The sequence below is a fragment of the Haliaeetus leucocephalus genome, unplaced genomic scaffold (genome assembly GCF_000737465.1).
Source record: "Haliaeetus leucocephalus isolate CR32 unplaced genomic scaffold, Haliaeetus_leucocephalus-4.0 Scaffold173, whole genome shotgun sequence".
Classification (NCBI taxonomy): Eukaryota; Metazoa; Chordata; class Aves; order Accipitriformes; family Accipitridae; genus Haliaeetus; species Haliaeetus leucocephalus.
The window spans coordinates 2,447,992-2,466,923 of record NW_010972609.1 but is presented as its reverse complement, the minus strand read 5'-3'; the positions used below and the strand labels follow the sequence as shown (position 1 = coordinate 2,466,923).

General features: G+C 39.3%; 1 protein-coding gene across 4 annotated transcripts in view; it reads right to left on the bottom strand.

Moving 5' to 3' along the window:
- The window catches only part of NAV2 (neuron navigator 2), a 416,926-nt gene that overhangs the window by 23,952 nt on the left and 374,042 nt on the right, over positions 1–18,932 (bottom strand). For all 4 annotated transcript variants that reach the window (XM_010563702.1, XM_010563699.1, XM_010563700.1 and 1 more), the window contains 8 exons: positions 17,980–18,447; positions 16,859–16,924; positions 15,648–15,692; positions 13,306–13,466; positions 10,966–11,154; positions 5,743–5,795; positions 3,590–3,613; positions 3,396–3,470 (listed from right to left, as the gene is read on the bottom strand). In XM_010563702.1, coding sequence (XP_010562004.1) covers positions 3,396–3,470; positions 3,590–3,613; positions 5,743–5,795; positions 10,966–11,154; positions 13,306–13,466; positions 15,648–15,692; positions 16,859–16,924; positions 17,980–18,447 — 1,081 coding nt within the window. The remainder of the gene's footprint in view (positions 1–3,395; positions 3,471–3,589; positions 3,614–5,742; positions 5,796–10,965; positions 11,155–13,305; positions 13,467–15,647; positions 15,693–16,858; positions 16,925–17,979; positions 18,448–18,932) is intronic.

Genomic DNA, 18,932 nt, shown 5'->3' with positions numbered 1-18,932 from the left:
TTTCCCAAAGAATATAGAAAACCCCCAAAACATCACTTCTAAGTTTCAGGAAGATACCTTAAAGAGTAAAATGAAACAGAAAACAGTAAATAAAATACAAGGCAAGTTTTTAGATAGAGGAAAGCCAGGCAGAAACTTCCCTCCCACTAGATCACTCTTTTCCTTGTGGATATTTAGGGCAAAAAGACTCTGGAGGTCACAGAGGTGGAGATTCTCACTGTGCTACCCCAACAGGAGAACTCTGAGAGCCAAGTCAGACAGTTCAGTCCAGAGACGCCTTCTCTGCAGAGAGGGATAAGGATGGAGACAGGACTACTGCAGCATCGTAGCCAGTCTGCCAGATGCTTCATCACCTGATATACCCACCTCTAACCCAAAGACTTCTCCAATATTTGAGTGCACCTTGCTTGCAACCGAGGTCCCTGTACTAAATATCATCCAAAACCTCCTGGTGCTTGGCCAGTTACCTTTCTTCTTTTCCTATGAAGCACTGAGAACCCAGCGTCAATTATATTAAGGACATCAGCTAGGAATTGAAAATGACTGGGAAGTAACAGGAAGGAAAAGTAGATTGAGAAGATTGAAAGGAACTTGATAAAAGGGAACTATGTTTCTAGTGCCATGCCATGGCACTGTGTTATAGATACACATGTATATGTATATGCATGTGCACAAATAACTGAATACAGGCATAGGTCAATATATATTTGTCTCAGCCATAATAATCTACACTAACCATAGAAAATAATGTTTTATTTCTCTATTAAAAATTATACTGTACACACAATGGCAAGTAAAGTTGTGCAAAATCTTTCCAAGCGGAAAAGGACATTCTCTCACCTAAATATATACAGAATAGCAAAACCTTTCACAGAGCTGTTCCAGACTTATTCATCGGCAGCACACAGCTGACTTATCCTAAATAACTGTTCTCACATCCGCAATGAAAACAAACATGAGCAGTACAATAACATGGGGATGCGCATCTCTCATTCCCATCAGCCCCTATGAAAATAAGCAGAGCTGAGACTGTGAGAAAATAGCAAAAAGTAATGTAAACCCTCAAGCTACACATGTATGAAGATCTAAATATTTATTTTAAAAACACAGACTACAAAGCTTCTGTTGGGGCGGATGAACAGGGAGCAACAAAACTGATATTCAAGGATCCTCAGCGATACTGTGCAAAAGCAAAAAATAAACAGGCAAGTGGGACCGCACGGATTAATAATGGGACACAAACCCCTAATGCTTTTTGACCTGAACCTTAAGAAAAACTTGCTCTTTCAAAACGGGATCAGGCACCTTGAAATTATTCCTGAGTGGAAATTGTTCAGTGAGCTATGAAAAGAGTTATCTTCACTTCCTAGTTGGAGCAAAACCTTTCCAAATTCTTGCCCCTGATGGCCTGAGAGTGTGCTGCAGTGTGTACACAAGAAAAGTCAGAAAAAAAAAATAAATTAAATAAAGAGATGAATTCAAATTGCCTAAGTTAAAAGCATTTCATTAAAAAAAAATCTTGCGTAGCGGAAATGTCCATAAAGCAGTGTCTTAACAATCAGCATTTCTTAGTCTTAACTTTTTGGGGAACAGACCTGGCCTTTTACATGGAAAAAGAGTATGTTCCCTGAAAAGAGGTGGCCAAAGACTGAAACATATTACTAGGACAGTTATAGCAACATCTCTGCAGCAGACTGTGGCTGATTTATGGACAAATAAGGGGCAGGTCCAAGTCTAAGAAGTTTAAATAGCATCAATAAAACAACCCTAAAATTTAGCAAAGTGAACGAAGCAAAAACGGAATATTATCAAAAGAAATGATGCTAACTGTTTTGGGGGGAAAAAACCCCACACCAAAACCCACCAAAAAACCAAACGACCCCAAACCAAACCATAACGTACAGCAGCAGCATATGTTAAAAACTAGTCTCTGCAAAGACAGCGGTAGTAACCACACACAAATTTTTGGGCAATTTAATAGCAGCTCGGGCAGGCACACAGTTGCCTGGGCTACTCGCTACTCTTGGAGACACGCTACTGACTCCTGTGTTGAGTAACAGCCTACTGAATCTCAACACCGCCTGAAGAAGAACGCAACAAAACTAAGGCAGAGCTAGATGAGTTGCACAGCTGAAAAGTTCTCTGTTTGAAGGACACAAGCTGGGTTATTTAACAAAATGATAAAAAAGCATATGCAAGAGAATCTGGTTCTTACTGTCTCACATGTAAAGGAAGCTTCCGGATGAAAACCAACTCATGTATCCAGTCCCCTTTGTATTTGAAAGGCAAACATAAGATTTAGTTTTTGGAGGATTTTTTAAAGTTTTTCTTTTCTGCTTGGGAAAGCGACCAAGTGGTTACATGCAGTCAAAGCCCTTTTATTTGACTTCTCTGCTAACTGTGTTCTTGGTTTTCCTTTTCCATTTTGCAAGCTGGATGAAGCACTGTGATGCCTGTAGCGAACACCCCAGCAGATCTCCCCCTGAATCCTTCTTGTAATAGGTGGTACTGCTCAGATGAAAGCTGTCCTTAACTGTGCCAAGTTTCGTATTCCACCTATCCAGAGAGCTGATGGACAGGAATGTCCTCTTCAGTAGCATGTGTTCTGATGTTTATTGATTCCCACAAACTCGGATGTCAGTATGATCCGATTTGCTGACTGTTCATCTGTAGCTTATTTACTCTAGAATTGCTTATTTTTCTAGCAAGCTTTGGTTTTGCAGATTTCTGTTATCTGTGACTACAGCACAGAACACACAAATAAACTTGCTCAGGGTCATACGTAGTGTTGCCTCAACACCTCCTGGCTTCCAAATCTTTTTTTCCCCCAAGTGTCTTACATTACATATTCATCAAATTCCTCAGAGGAAACAAGCAGAAGTATTGTTACACTAGTTAAAAAACAGGTATGTCCGCTCTTTAGGCATAACTTTAAATTAGTTCTCGGAGCCCCTTAGGCCACTATTACCTGTCATGCCATTAGCCCACATCTTTATGCGATAGCAAAAGATAATGCATTTCAGTCCACGTTTCTACCAATTTTTATTCCTACCAATTATAACTTGTATCATCTGTATCTCATCCCACCCAGATGTCAAAGCAAGACACTATTTACAAAAAAGGACCCCGTCTTCAATGATTTTCTCAAGATCTGAAGATGGTTTACATATATATAAAGCCAAATGAATATTATAATTCAGTAGGACAGAGGATGTTATTTTTGGAAGGGTCCCACATGCATGCAGTTATTTTTTTAAACACATAGGTAATGTGAACCGAATGTGCGTGACATTGAACTCTTGAATGAAATCTTTCTGTCACTTACGAAAACTGGGGTGGTAATTGGTGCATTAAATGCATTCCCTGTTAGTGTTTGTTCTCAGAGTTGTACTCACGTTGGCAGTCAACTGAGTTGTCAGAGCTGACACTTTTTCTTGGGATGCATCCAACTCTCTTCGTAGCTTGCGAATCTATATATTTTAAGAGAGCACTTTACTGCACCGTAATACGGAGAAATAAAATAGCAAGACACGGAACGCAGAGTGTCTTGACAGAATATTTATGCCTGTCAAACGTGATGTGCTCTTACCTCTGACTGGCACTTCTCTTCAGGCTGTAAAATAAAAATGGAAGAAAATACATGAGGATATTATGACATGACCAGCCTGACAAATTTATAAAATTTTTCAATTGCTTTTTTTTTTTTTTTGCGTTTCAAAAACTCTAATGCCAGTTCCTTATTTTGGATTCCCACATCCACATTCAACCCAAGATAATCTCCTTATTTATCTACTCTTCAGGAAAAAGAAAACAGGCTGCTTGTACAGTACTTCTTCCTGCAGGAAGGAATTTGGGCTCCCCTTTCCAGCCTGCCTCCCAGTGCACCTCTGAGTATGAACCATGGAAGGGTGAAGTCCTGGCTCCACGCGCAAGAGACTCCACGAGGCTCCGAAGAGCCAGGACTGTCACAGAACATGGCTGATCCTAGGCAATTCCCTTCCTCCCATGCTCAGCTCACCATGGGATGGAGATCACATTTTTGCATTCCAAAGTGACGCGAACAACAACAACAACAACAAAAATTACTCCCACTTGGGTGCTGCCTAGGCACTGCGGTGATGAAAAACTGAGGACACACAGCTAGTTATATGGGGATGCAAAGTGGATGTACCGACCATCCGTTGTGGTCTGGATGATAAAATTGTGGCTATTATGGCTTGTTTCTAACCAAAGTTATCAGCTAAAGAGAAGTATATGGTAGGAAGTTACAGACTCCACCGTCCTTACGTAAACACGTCCGCTACCAGCCACCATGAAAATTATACCCATCAAACCACACTATTAAGAGCCACTCGTGCTTGGGCAGCAAACTCATAAACCAGAAGCTTAGACAGCAGCTGCTGAGTACTCTCCTTGTGGCTCTCAGGGTTATAAACAACAACCCAGAGGAAAAGGTCTGTTTTCCATCCTTCCAATATGTTATGTGTTTTGGCTTCATATGGACCTTGCTTGAGGCAAGGTCAATAATGAAAGGAGATATTTTCAATTTATTATCAATGTCTTAAGGCCATGTTACACATGTAGCCTCCTAACAGTGAAACGTGTATGTGAAATAATGCTAAACAACACTATACTGGCTCGACAGACTTCACAGACAGTTCTACACAACGCTCCAAGAGCAAGTTCTTCCACGTACTCTTGTATCGCATACGCTTGTTTCAGCTGTGGATGTGTGGTAAGCATGAAGATGCACCGTACTTGCGTAAGAATTTGCAATTTAAGATCCTCTTCAATTAACACGTATTTCAGCAATAATTATTATCCACTCTTTTTTAAAAGGGTGGTGCTTTAAGAAACCCCCAAAACTGTGATCATAGCATGCCAGGAATACATAAGCCACCTTAACCTGGCTAGCTTGGACATTAAAAGCAGTGAAGCCACTGGGAATTAACCATCAGTGCCGAATACTGCTGTACAGTCTTGTGTGGGCTGGAACCTGCTGTGTCCCTGGGTTGCTGCAGTTAATCCCAACTAGCTAGAGAAAAACCAAAACCAGGCTAGACAGGGTCTGCATGTTGCAGCCTCACCTCCCCATTACAGCACAGCTATAGTCTTAACTTACAAGGTCTTCCATAGTATATGTTTAAATGGAAAATCCTTCGTGAGACTATTAGAAGAAAATAAGCAAATGCAACCTGCATTGAAAAAAACCCTGCATTTTCAAACTCCAGTAAGCCTTATTTTAGGATCAGGTACCCTGAATGTATATGTACTTTTGGAGAAAATATTACTGGCATAGTGAACAAATAACTTCTTTATAATTAATAAAATCTGTGCATTAAAACCCCTTACCTCTTTAGCAGCAAATCATTAATACACAGCTGGAATGACTTTATTCAGCAAATTTTGGGGTACTTTAAGTAATGAAGTTCAAATCTCCTCAGATCTGCTGAGGTGCTTTGTAGCAAAACTTATTTAGTGTAGTTGCAAAATACTGACTCAAAAAATAAACTGCTGCTTTTAGGCCATTACTGTCGGTGTTTAATGAGGATACTGCTAAATATCCACAGGCATCTTTATGAACAGAAACATTTCTTTCGTAGCTAGCGTTCAGAACACAATCAAATGAAAAGCTTTTTTTTTCCCCTCCTTCTTGAATGGCAAAAATATTTAGCACAGTAAGACTAGTTAATTCAATAATTTTGATTAGTAAACTCAAATTGTTCATTTCGTTATACTCACTGTCGAGTAAATAGATGACGTACTGGATACCAAAGAGAGGGAAGAACCATGCACTAAAGGAAAGAAAATAAACACAATGAATACAAATACAGTAACCACATAGTGGAATCATCATAGATCATCCACTGCCAATGACCAGCCTAGTGAAGAAATACTTTCACAAATTTCATCATCCGTCATAAACTTAATTACATTATTGCACCAATAACGTATGGTTTGAAGAATGCATGGCCAGGTAATACAATCCATAAACTTTGACTTGGTAAAGCTGTTTTAACAATTTAATACTACTTGGTTTTTGGGAAAATGAGGTGTGGTCAAGAAGATTCAAAAGAAAAGTTTCAATGAAGGTTTGTTCAGAAACAAATATTTCTCTGGACAGCTTATCTTAAGACCCTTGCAAAAGGGCTTACTCAAGATAAAAAACCCCAACAAATTAACTGAAATGCAGAAGAGATTACAAAAGTAAATCTAAGTACTTCATCTTCAGTTTTTGATGTGATTGAGGGGGCGGGTTTTCTTCTTTAAGCAGCAGACCAAGATGGAGATGTCCCGAGAAGACCACGATACCCAGCTCCAGTATGTAACCAGACGCTCCAGGAGAAGATGTGGAGCACCCAGGGAAGAAACCATTCTCTAATTTTGGGGCTCTGAATTGTCCTCTGAATGCAGCTGTATCTTCCTTGGGCTGACTACGAGGGAGCCGTATCACGGGCATCGATGAGCTGAACATTCCCTATTCCCTGCAGGGTTTTTTGTCTTTCTTTAAAGCAATGACATTTCTTTCTCAAGGCAAAGTTCATTCTGTCATAGAAAAATTACCGGAGTGAAAACATGGCTACAGAACCTTTTCTGGAAAAGAATCCGTTTCAGGCAGTTTTTGCATTTAAACATACATTCAAGTAAAAGATATACATATACATTGATTCTCAAGGTTGTTACCATCACCCCGATGTTAGGATTTACAGATAACATCATTTTATTTTTGATTACGCTATTAAAAAAACTACCTGAAGCTATTCTTTCTGCTACTGAAACATGCAAAATTACCTTTCCTTTATTTTTATTTTTAGAAACAAAACACATTTAACCGAAACTTTCATTCAAAATTCAGGTAACTTCATAAAAATCATATGAAATTGTGTTAAGTCACTTCTTTCATCTAAATCCTCCAGCCAAAAAAAAAAAAAAGTTTAGAAAAGCTGCCATTTTGCTCTAATTACCTACTGCAATTCTCCTACATTCATAATAAATGGGTTCTGCTTTCCCATTGACATTATATCCTAAGGCAAGGCTGGAAAGAGAAGTAAACAAAGTCTAAGTTGGCTTCTGGAGGAATTTAAGACAATTTAAAAAACCCACAAGAAAGTAAAAAAAAAACAAACCACAACTCACACCCATTTGCTTTTTCTGGTTAATCATATTTTCAATTAAAATGATCTTTATAGTTAGATGTTAAGGACTGTACTGCATTAAGAACATAAAAATAACTAGCGTGAGTCAGACCCAGGGTCTGTCTAATCGTGTGCTCCATCTCTGGCTGCAACCGCAGCGCATGTTTAGGGAAAAGAATGCAAGGAGGAGGCAGATACCCGGTGATTTTTCCCCAGGTACACCTTTGCGTCTTCTGGGAATCAGCAGATGGAAATTCCTGACATGGAAACTGCAGTCAGACCATTATTTTTTATAGTCGCTGTGACCTCTCTACCATTAACTTCTCTTCGTATCACAGATGCTATGCACTGAAGATCTCCTCGTCACTTTTCTTTTTACCTGCATTTTGCCCTTAGGGCCGCCTTTTTCAAGATGGAAAGCCCAAAGCGCAGAAATATTGCACAAGGCCACCAATGGACTCATACAGACAATATAATATTATTTTCTGGTTTGCCTCTCTATATTCTTCCTTTGTGCAGTTTTTACTAATAGAGACGTATTCAAAACACCAACCACACCAACTGGCCGGAGAAGAAAAGGATCTCCTTTCAATGGATTGGGACACGCACATTTCTGACTTAGCATCAGCTGGAATTTTTAAGATCACACTGGGGCTTTAACGGAGGAAAGAAGACTCAAAACAAAAAAAAGGAAAGAACTTATCACTCTGGGAATCATACTCCTGCCTTGTAAAACAGCACCACTGCATTGTTTGAATGTGTATATAATTTGAGATTTCTACTTTCAAGGACAACTAAGGAGTTAATATTTTTGCGCAATTTCTTTTTAAAGTATCTGCAGATGGCTACTTTAAGGCTATTTAATTAGGAGCCTGAAGGCAGTTATGCTCTTGATGTGATTCCTGTTTTTTGCAGTTAACATGCATCTGCACGCAGGCTACAAACCCAAATTGTTTTGGAGCTATTATTTTAAAGCGCTATAAATGCATATGCAAGCATGTATCATTTTTAATGTTAGAAGAGAAACGGTCTAGCTGTGATCAGCTGTCCAAAGAGTAGAAAAACCAACATGTATTGCAGGCAGTAGCGCAAAAAGGAACCAAAATTCATATCCCCATGACAATGAATTTAATTCCTTTCTCTCTAGGAGGTTGAAGTGTCAGGGTGGAGCCACCGGCAGCACAGCTCCTGGGGAAGACTGATGGCCAGGCAAGTGGGGAAACTGGAGAGCCAAGGGACCACTTCAGTTTTAGGCAGTGGTTTTTTTTCCCCCCTGAAGTTCTGGATAGTTTGGAGGCTGTTTCTGCTGGCACCTCCCCAGTCCTGAAACCCTTCCTGTCAAAAGAATTATGTTCTGCAAGGCTGACTAACATTTCGACCTACATGCTGTGCTGTGAGAGAACATGACTGTACTTCACACTATGGAGGCAAAAGAAAAAAAGGCTTTTAAGAATAAATCCCGGCCCTGCTGAAGTTAATAAGAATAAAATGTCTGGTAATCTTATGTGCTAATAAATAATTAAGCAGCAGATTGGTAAGCTTTACTTAAGACCTGGATTTATGCTTCATTGACACTGATTGTATAAAATCAATTTGTTCATTAACCACAAATTTTATTTCTAGAATACTTTTTGATCTATCCTCTCAAGGTGAAGGTGAATGATGTATTCATACTTTTTCATCTATTCTCTCATTCTGTGAAGATGAACTAGATCCGCAGGTTTGAAAGCACAGGACAAGACATATGCTGTATTCAGAACCACTTGCTCACTTGTAACTTGTGATTCCCTGAGAAATAAGCAGGAGCTAATAATAAGCAGAATAATAAGCAGGCTATCCCTGCCTTCTGTACAGCCAGAGAAGCGACAGAAGACCTTTAACCTGAAGACAAAAATACAGAGACTGCACCTAAACATTCATCCCATCTGGTAAACTATTATTATCCTTTTAGGTGCCAAAAATTTAGGAAAATCTGAAAGGGACTTCTTCAGCATGTCCAGTGTAGGGCCAAATTCCTTCCTCGCACACGAAAGCGATCTTTTCCCACTGCTTTCAAGTCCACAACTTGGTAGAGTTTTCTTGGACTTCATTTTTATGACTTTTTTTAACTGGGTGAAAAGTATGTTGTAGAACATTTCACCTAACTCTTCCTTTTTCCTTTTTTTTTTTAAATGGTTCGTCCTTAAACATGTAATACTTATTAAATATTCTTCCAAACTAGACTCTCTCCTGGACAAGAATTTCTGAATTATGAGAGAGAGCGTAACCTCCAACATGCCAAAATGGATTTGCTGCAATCTTAAGCACACTTAAAAGACTAAGGTTACAATTTTTTTGAGGGTGTCTTAAAAAAAAACCCGAGAAAGCTTTGCTTTCGGTAAATCAACTAAGTGCAACGCAGATGCAGTGATTTAAATTCCTTCACAGATTGTATTACGGAACTCTTTAGTAAGAGCAGGACTGTTCGTCACAGAACGGAATTCAACTGACTAAGTATCTGGCAATCTTTGACCGTTCATGACCACCTAGCTTTCTGAGAGCATGGCACAAACAATGGTTAATTCCTGCAATGACAGTTTTCAGCCCTACAGCGTTCTTCTAATAATTTTCAACCCCCAATGAAGACCCTCAGCCACTGGCCTCTAAAATACAATTAAACATAACGGAGTTAGATTGGCTAAATTCAATAATGAATTAGTCCTGAATCTTTCCGGAGTCATATCCAATATGAATTTTCTACCTCTTCCAATGGCAGAAAATGGATAGGATAACCAGGACCTCCGGGAAGGCACCCTGTGGCTCCTAAAAGCCCCTACAAGCACTTAAGTGTGGCTCCCACGCATGTCTGGCTCCAGGGGAGCAGCAAAACCAGGGCACTGGTATTAATACTGCGGAATAAGAGCAAGTGCAGGTCTTCAGCGGTGGAGGAAGCAAGCCAGCAAAGGCTTGTGTGACCTGTAGGGATAAAGTACTTCACAGCCAACCAAGCTCCCAAGGCTTGCCAGAAAGGAAATTTAAGACTCAAAGAGCTAATGCTGAAAGAGCTTCCTACGACCTTCCCATGAATCACTCCCAGAGCTCACCCCACGCTTGACTTCTCCAAGTGCAAAACTTGAGGGTTTTAACGCGTGCTCATAGCTACTGCTGCTACAGCCGTACGGTTGCTTGATCAGTAGCAACCAAACTAATCATTTATTTATAAGTAAATTACTTTTTCTATTGACATGGGCTTCTTTTATCAGGTATGATTACGTATTTGAAAAGATGACAAAGAATTAAAAAGAAGAGCCTAGATGTTTTGAAGAATTACTTGGGTCCCTTTGTGGAAGCGGTGTGATATCAACTCAGGACGTTCAGCAGAAATGAAAAGTAAAGACAATTTGAATACAGATGAAATGCTGGAAAAATTGACTGGGACAGAAACAACAGCGTGGCTGACATCAGTTATCTATACTACAAACAGAAGCGTGGAAGTCCAGGTTCAGGAGAACAGCCCTCGTCAAGCAAACACTTTAATATGCTAAATCCAAGCATGAAGTAGAGCCATTTTGAGATCACTAAAAATGAAGCACAGGATGCGTTTAGACAATTTCTTGGAGAGTCATGCCCCAGGTACAACCCTTACATGCCTTCCTATGTCCCACCAGAAGGATCACTGAATGAGTATCATCAAAACAATGACGACGAGGACTAAAGTTTTGTCTGTCACTGAGAAAACTGTGCTCTGAAATGACCCCTATGCTGAACTGAAAAGCACCAAATTCAGGCTTGGTTTATGGGAGAATGCCATCTTCTGATCATTTCCAGCACCATCACATACTTTACTGACCTTCTTCAAAGCCATCGCGGAAAGAGCCAGACCGGCTCATTGTTCTGCTTTTCTCGTCCAGGGACATGGAGCTGTTCCTGAAGCGCGTATCACTATAGGGGTCATAAGGACCATCTGCGTTGGAAAGGCTGTGGGTCCGTAGCATGGTTGGATTTGACAGGCTCATCTGGGCTGCAGTGGTTGGGCTCGCTATAAAGTGAAGAATAAAAACCAATTTATTTGCGCAACCACAAATCTTCATACCTAATTTTTGTGCAGCTACCAAAAAAATTTTTTTTTTTTCTGTAAGACACAAATTTTTGATGTCATCCTCTCCAGGCTTCATTATTTTTCTAAATTCAATGAATTCAAATAAGAGGTATGCAAATCAAGCTAGCGAATGAGAAAACTCAAGTAAATACGGTCATTTTGAACACTGGGTGATACGTCTATGCTTCTACAGACAAGCTCAGTCAACTCACTAACACCTTGCAGGCATGAACTAATTAACCCTCATTTAATTTGGAACAGTCCTTCCTCAAAAAGGACTAAAATGCCTGAAGGAATTTAAACTAGTATTTTGCCTATATGGAACAGGCCTTACGAACTATCTCCTTCAAAGCCTTCAAGTTCCCAGAAGATGACATTTTTCTCTGTATTTAAGTCACAGATTTTAAGAGCTTTTGTTTCCTAATAGTTGTATATTTCAGAATTGTTTCTTTCCACTATGAGGTCCTAAGAATTACAAAATACCCATTTTGCCTCAAAAGCCAATGCTCTCCCATCCACTGTTTAGAGTACAAAACGTCTATTCCAGTTTCACATTTTTTTTAAGGAACTTTTGTGCTAAAATTATACCTGCTATTTACTAAGAACTAGTTGATTTGTGGAAATAAGAGAACAACAAAATTGCTGTTCAACTGGCAGGTTCCTCTTGGTGTGCTGCCATTGCCTGTTTCTATATACACCATCAACTGATACAGACTATTGCAGAAGATACAATAATTCAGTTTAAAGGTGCTCAACTTTCATTGTCAACATTTGCTATTAAATTGAATGCAGTGTCCTCTCTTGACTCCGGTATCTCCGAGCTCTTTTCTCAAGAACACAGAAAAATACCTTGGTTTTTTTTGTTAATTGCTTGTGGTCAAATAGGTTTTGAAGCTTATAAATGTAAATAATCTTCAATATTCTCCATAAAGAGTTAACTTTCTGGGCCTAAAACTACACCTTTTTTTTTTTTTGACCATTAAGGTACTTTCATGAACTTTCATGAGTTTGTTAGCTGTTGGCAATATAATTACACTGTGTATATTCAGCTGAAATTTTGTTAAGTGTCAGTTTATTTAAAGCTGTTTATTTAATCTGTTTCTTTTCAGCGCACTCAAGGAAAGGCTCTGAAACGTCACTGCTGCAACTCAAAACCGCACTAGAAATAAGTGACCGCGTACGCTGCTGCAAATTCACACAACGCAAGAAGTTCACAAGTACAGGCTTAACCGTTTTGCATATTACTTCTGTACCGTTCTAGAAAAGATGGAGGGGCTTCTGAAAGTCAAAAAGAAACAGAAAACGTCTGTTTGACATAGTATTTTCCAAATGTCACTTAACTTAAAGACTATATATATATATATATACACACACACACCCCCCCCCTTTAGGATTGATTTACATACCTAAACAAATTGCAAAGGCAACTAAGTAACACTTAATCTTCACCCCAGAGATGAGCACTACTACTAGCACTTTAAATTAGTTTATTTCAACTGCTTATACGGTCAACTAAAATCTGCAATGCTTTATGGGTCCTGGCAATCAACTTTTATTGTTTCCTTCATTTAAAAAGTGTCTACTTTTATCAAAGTAATTAAGTGAATGAATGGCTTTTTTTTCTGACTTAAAATTTTTCTGACTTCTACATATTATTTCAGATGGAGCTTTGTGCACTGTTCCAACAAACCACTTGAAAAATACATACAAAGATAAAATATCTTAGACTGCACATATAGTAAGTAATATGCTTGGATCTTAAAGCAATATTACTAAACAGGTAGGCAACGTCTCGAGTCCTTTAAACACACCAATGTGTGATATTAACAAACAGCTCTGCTGAATAGCTCACAATTTAAATTCAGGCATCTGATTACTCCCAGAGAAGTATTTTCAAAAGAGTTACTGCAAGTATGCCACCTTTGGGCATACAAGATAATAATGCTAATTAGTCACACTCATTTCAGTGAAAGTGCTTCCTGAGGTTGAACCTGGGACTCGGAGCTGCTGAAAGAAAATTATATTGTGTAATACGCTATTTTCAAGACACACAATGTATTGCTGTGATTATCCAAACAGATAATTATTCACCAAGCTGTGAGAAGTTAAATCTAGTTCCAGAGGGTGATGTTATGCTGGATCCAGATGAAAATGGAGAATTGCCAGCAGTATCCTGAAGTCCTCCTGCTGAATGGGATCGTAGCCATTCTTTTGCATCTTCTTGATTACGGAGCTGGGAGGATGGAGTATACCTGCAAAAACAAACAGTTCTTCCAAAATGAACTTTAACATTTATTTAAAATTAAAAAACAACCACCATGAAATGTCACAAGACCCGGGGAGGGAGAGAGGGAAAGAAAGATAGAAGAATTCTCATATGAAATTTAAGGATTAAAATGATATAAACCCAATATAATTCTGAATTAAGGAGCTATTTCAAGCTGTCCTAAACTGCTCCTAATTCATTCCACTTGTGTTTGGGAAAAAAAAGCCCAAACCTCCTTTCCTACGGCTTCAGTAGTAACCAAACTAGCAGCAAACAAAAACCTACAGATAGAAGTTGTGTACTGTAGAATAAAGTATAGTGTGTGTTACCTATGTATGACTGAAAAATAAAACCATGATTTAGAAATCCTTTCCTTTCTTTAGGTTATGCCAAATTTCTATCACTATTTTAATATTCTGGTGCATCGCTAAGCTTATCTGGCTTTTTGTCATATTACAACCAAATTCAAGTCAACAAAGCCATTATCAGATTTTTAAACAAGTTGTAACCCAATAATTCATATTCCAGAGATATTAATATAAAGGTCTGTGGAGGTGTATCCCATTTAGTTCAAAACTAATAGCATTAAATCATCATAAAAGAGACTACGTTCAGCCTTTTCGGAAGGCAAAGAAAATAGCGCAGACGTTGTCTAAGCCAACATCAACGGCAAAACACCCGCTGGCTTCGGCTTAAAGTTTTAAATCTGCTTCTGTATGTGCCTGAAAAATAGGTATGTTACCACGGGTGTTATGTGAAATACGTGACAGGGTACAGGTATCGACAGAAAGAGCATCACGGAAACACTTGTCTGCTGATGGATTTCAGTGTCTGTCTTACGCTATGCCATCTGTTTTTGAGAAATATATATGAGTTACTAGCTTTCCTTCCAAAAACGAAACACTCGGAGCCTATTATTAATCGATATTATCTATTTAATTAATTAGATTCCCTCCAACTTAATACTCTACAGTAAAATATCACTTATTAAGACTATTTTTCAAGCAATGTGAACGCTACAATAAACACTGCAAAAACCCAAACTACTTTCAAAAAACACTTTCATTCTTCCGCTTATGCCTCAACTTTTAAGTAACAGTGCCTGACTATCTGCATCTCTTAAACTTTGCACATATATCAGTTTATTAAGAGAGCGACTTTAAAGAATCATTTTACTTGATTTACTTGTATGGACTAAGAACTTTTTTTTTTTTCAGCACTAATACCTACCTCTTCAGCACTCAAATGTCTCAGTCTTAAAAGAGTCTTTATTAGAGACATACTTGAGAACCACAGAAACATTTTAAACAAAGTGCCATTTTAAGAAAGGCTTTTAGCACTCGACCTCATGTGACAAAGCTACTGTGAAGAGCAATGTGTACAGGACAGAATAAATTGCAGCTGCAATTTCAAGGCATCAACTCAGTGATCCCTGAAGCTGCATTAAGCAATTCTGAAGCCTTTTAGTCTAAGGTATCTTCTGGAAATTCTGAAACACTTAAAGCATTTAATTAATACAGCTAATGTCGATTATCTTGCTAGAATTGCTTGTACCAATGGAAAAATCTTTTTGGGTGCAGTTTTTTTATGTTATAAAAATCACGACCTTACAGCTCTACAAAACACATGAGAAGACAATTGCCAAAAGTTTGTTTGGGTACTTTTTTGTTCTTTTCTAGAAAAGCAGAAGTTATCTCTAAGAGCCCTATATATTTAGGTATTCTGAGGCAAATATTTTTTGTAAATCAATATGTCCAATCTCATCCTAAAGGTTTGGCATGATATTGAAAATCTTTTCTATTTGTATATCAACACCAAGGTTCTCTGGGTGAAAATGATCTCAATTCATTCCACGTAATAGCCACAGAAGCTACAAAATTATTGTTTTCAAGCCAAGCCCAGTGGTGGTTTACGAGATGCTTTTCAGCAATTCAGCCAGCAAAAGCCACAGTTCTTGCTCAAGCGGAGAAGCCACTGGATGAAAAAAAGCACAGTGGTCAATGGCCGCCTTTGAGGATTAAAGAAAGAAAGAAAGAAAGAAAGAAAGAAAGAAAGTATTGTTGCCACCTCTTGCAAACTGCGACTACCACCACCAGCCACAACAGAAACACAAAGCAAACTCCAAAGCCACAACAAAAGCTGTTAAACCGTGTGGAAACACCAATACCTGAGTCCCTTCTTAGGCAAAGTGTTCCTATCAAGATGTGGGTCGCTGCAGAAAAGTTAAAAGAAAAGAACTTCAGAGAAGAACAAAAGGGAAGGAATAAGATCAGGACGAAGGACGGACAAACATCTGCATCACCTTTTCAGAGGAAAAGGTGCTGGGGCCTTCCTACAGAAACATGCAAAAACCTCCTTACCCAGGTGTGGATTTGCACAAACATGCATCTGGTACCATGCCAATGACTCTCATCTGTTCACAACGTGATTTTGTTATTTCTCCTACCCACAATGAACAAAAATGGCTCTTTAGACGTCAAATGGATGCTTCTTTCAGCAGACACCGTTTAGGGAATGCAGCTAATTACTGTTATGCAGCTGCAATGTATAGCAGTAAAAATGATTGAGCCTAGACTCTTTGAATTTTCAAATCTTAGCTTAAATTCCATTAGCAAAGTAAAATGAATCTATTAGTCCTCCAAAATGCAAATATTTATGTTTTTACAACTGATGAACTTGTGACCGAGCAGAGTCTGTTCATTTGTTTTTAAAGAAAATATCCATATGCTTAAATGAATAAATTCAACGACAACCCTTAGAGCTAAATTACACCATGGGAGTGATTATAATTAGAGCAATGAGCAAAAGTGAGCCAGAATGTTTAGATATGGGTCATCTTTTCCGAACTTTAGCATTCGTCTTTAGAAGGATGAACGTACCCAAGTCCCTGAAAAACACTCATGAGCCAAACTGCAATAAAAGACTGACGACACTGAATGACACGGGGACTTCACGACAAAAAGGACAGGCCTGAAAGGCAGTGAGAAAAGCAGCATGCCAGAGGAATGCTGAAATGCTAGTGAGAGTTCAGATTGGTAGGAAAAAAAAAACGGCAAGATTTTCAAATTGCCTTTGGCAAAGAAATGAGGGGGAGGCGGCGGGGAAACACCCCCACAAACCAAAAGATGTTCCCAGTAACAAGAGCAACACCAAAAACATGCCAGCTCTGCCGTATGCCATTCTCCAGATTGATTTGGGTAGATAGACGGGGTGTTTGAGGGGACTCTCACTGGCATGTCTTTGTGTCAGTTCACACCTGAACGATGAACACAGCAGAGGACTCAACTGAGCACAGTCTGTCACAAAACAATTTGCTTCACTGAGATGGGCAACAAAACCTACAGCCTTGTGCGTACTCCTGTCCTGAGACAGCATTACCTGTCCTGTCTCCTGGGCAAAGTATTTCGGCAGAATTTGGGGCTAGCAGCAGGGGAAGAAAGAGGGCTGGAAGAATCAGTCCAACAAGACAGAAAACAAGAGAAGGAACATTAGAATGAAAAGAGGAGAGAACAGAAAGGAGTTATAATAAAACACAAACAGAAACCCAAACTGTCAGAACATTATAGTCAGCGGTAATCTTCTCCATGGAGATGCAACTACAAAAATTTTGCTACCTGACTACATAATTACACGTCAGGATATAGCTGATTTCCAATGCTTGCAGGGCTACTACCCCCTTCTACAACAGGTCTCTCAGAGGGCATGCGTTGCAAGCGATTGTGTGATTTATCCCGACGTTAGCTCGATGTGCTGTGAATACAGCTCTGATGCTGAAAAAGCAGTCCCGCTCCCTCCTCCCTGCTCAGTCTGTTCCCAGCTCCTGCTCTGTGTCCACACGGATACTGATGAACCTCATCGTGTAAGGAGCTGGGGAACTGATCAGTCTGAAATACATTTCAGGTGATCATTTTTCAGTTGGATCCACCTCCCAGTCAGGTTCCCTAAGCATTCGCATGAATTCCTGTACGGAAACATTGTAGGGAGCAGCTGGAGATGGGACGGGGCAGCAGGGAGAGGCCGAGAAGGGATCAAGTGACTAAGCAGACAGGGACTTCTCTTTTCAGCATTTCTTTCAGTTTGAAAGCTTGTCAAATATTATAAACAAGAAGTTTAATAAGGAATAGTTGGCTTCTCAAATCAAAATGATAATAACGATGGAGCTTTTTTTGAATATCACTATCAGATCAACTAACAGGAGATTGTTGGAAGGACAATATACGATGCAAAATTCAAATATTAGGTATAATGTGGTAGCAAGCAAAGTTGTCACATTGGCTATCACAGCAAATTAAAAACCTCACCAGAACCCATCCCTCTTGCCCTGAACTGGGCTCCTTGCCTGGAATGGCTTCTTTCTGTGTTCTAGTAATACCATTCAGTATTATCTTGCAAGAAGCACAGCTTGATTTGTACCTACGGTGTTGGCTCCTGCTGCCAGGACTTCATTTACATTTGAGATACACACAAACTTAATGGAAACGAGTGAAAAAAACACTAACCTTTCAGACAACGTAGTCTTAACGCTGTTGGTTCGGACAAAAGGAGTCAGAGAATCATCTTTAGAGGCTGGAATCAAGCCACTGGAGGAATTATGGCTCAGCCCACCTCCACTGCTCAGAGAGATATCAATGGATTCACAGCTGGTATGAAGACTGCTGACCGACTGATATCCAATGCCATCCTTGCTAACAGCAGAAGAGCTACTTGCGTTGGTACCCCATGTTAAACTGTTGGAAGGAGCTGAATGTGCTGAACTGGGACTAGAAGCTAGTGGAGATTGGTTCATATCTGTGTTTTTACTATACAGAGGACTGCTGCCCCCACTGCTCAGCATACCACTGCCAGACGGTGAATCGAGATTACCCTGCTGGTTCATAGTAGCGTGAGGATTGGAGATGACTACCGAATTTTTCATATTTTCAGCCGTTGTGATGGGAACTTGTTTACTAGGCTTGCCGCCGAAAAGTCTGTAAAAAAAGACAACGTGAAAAATACATACAATGGAATATTAAATGCAAGGGCATTTTATATCTAGACCATATATCTTCTTAGCTTCAGAAAACCAATATTAAGTAAATGATCCTACATTGGACATATGCAACTACAAATTTATGAATATCCTTGTGTTCACTCTGCCTTCAATAAAGCCCGGAGACAATTACGATAGCTACAAATCTATCTTAGGTGTGTCTTCTCCAAATCATCAAATACTACTTTCACAAAGCTAAAATACAGCTTCACAGAACTGAAATACAGCCGTATCTTCTTCTGCTCCTTAAGGAAAAAGGGTACCAGAGAAACACAGCATTGATTCATCTCAAACATGGAATACTAGAGGTTGAAAGCTTGTTGTCCAGGTAAATTCTGTGCAAATCCCCAAATGCTCGGCACAGAAGCAGCATTTTCTGGGATTAACAGGAAAGATATTTACTGATACCAAATGTAGGTTTGT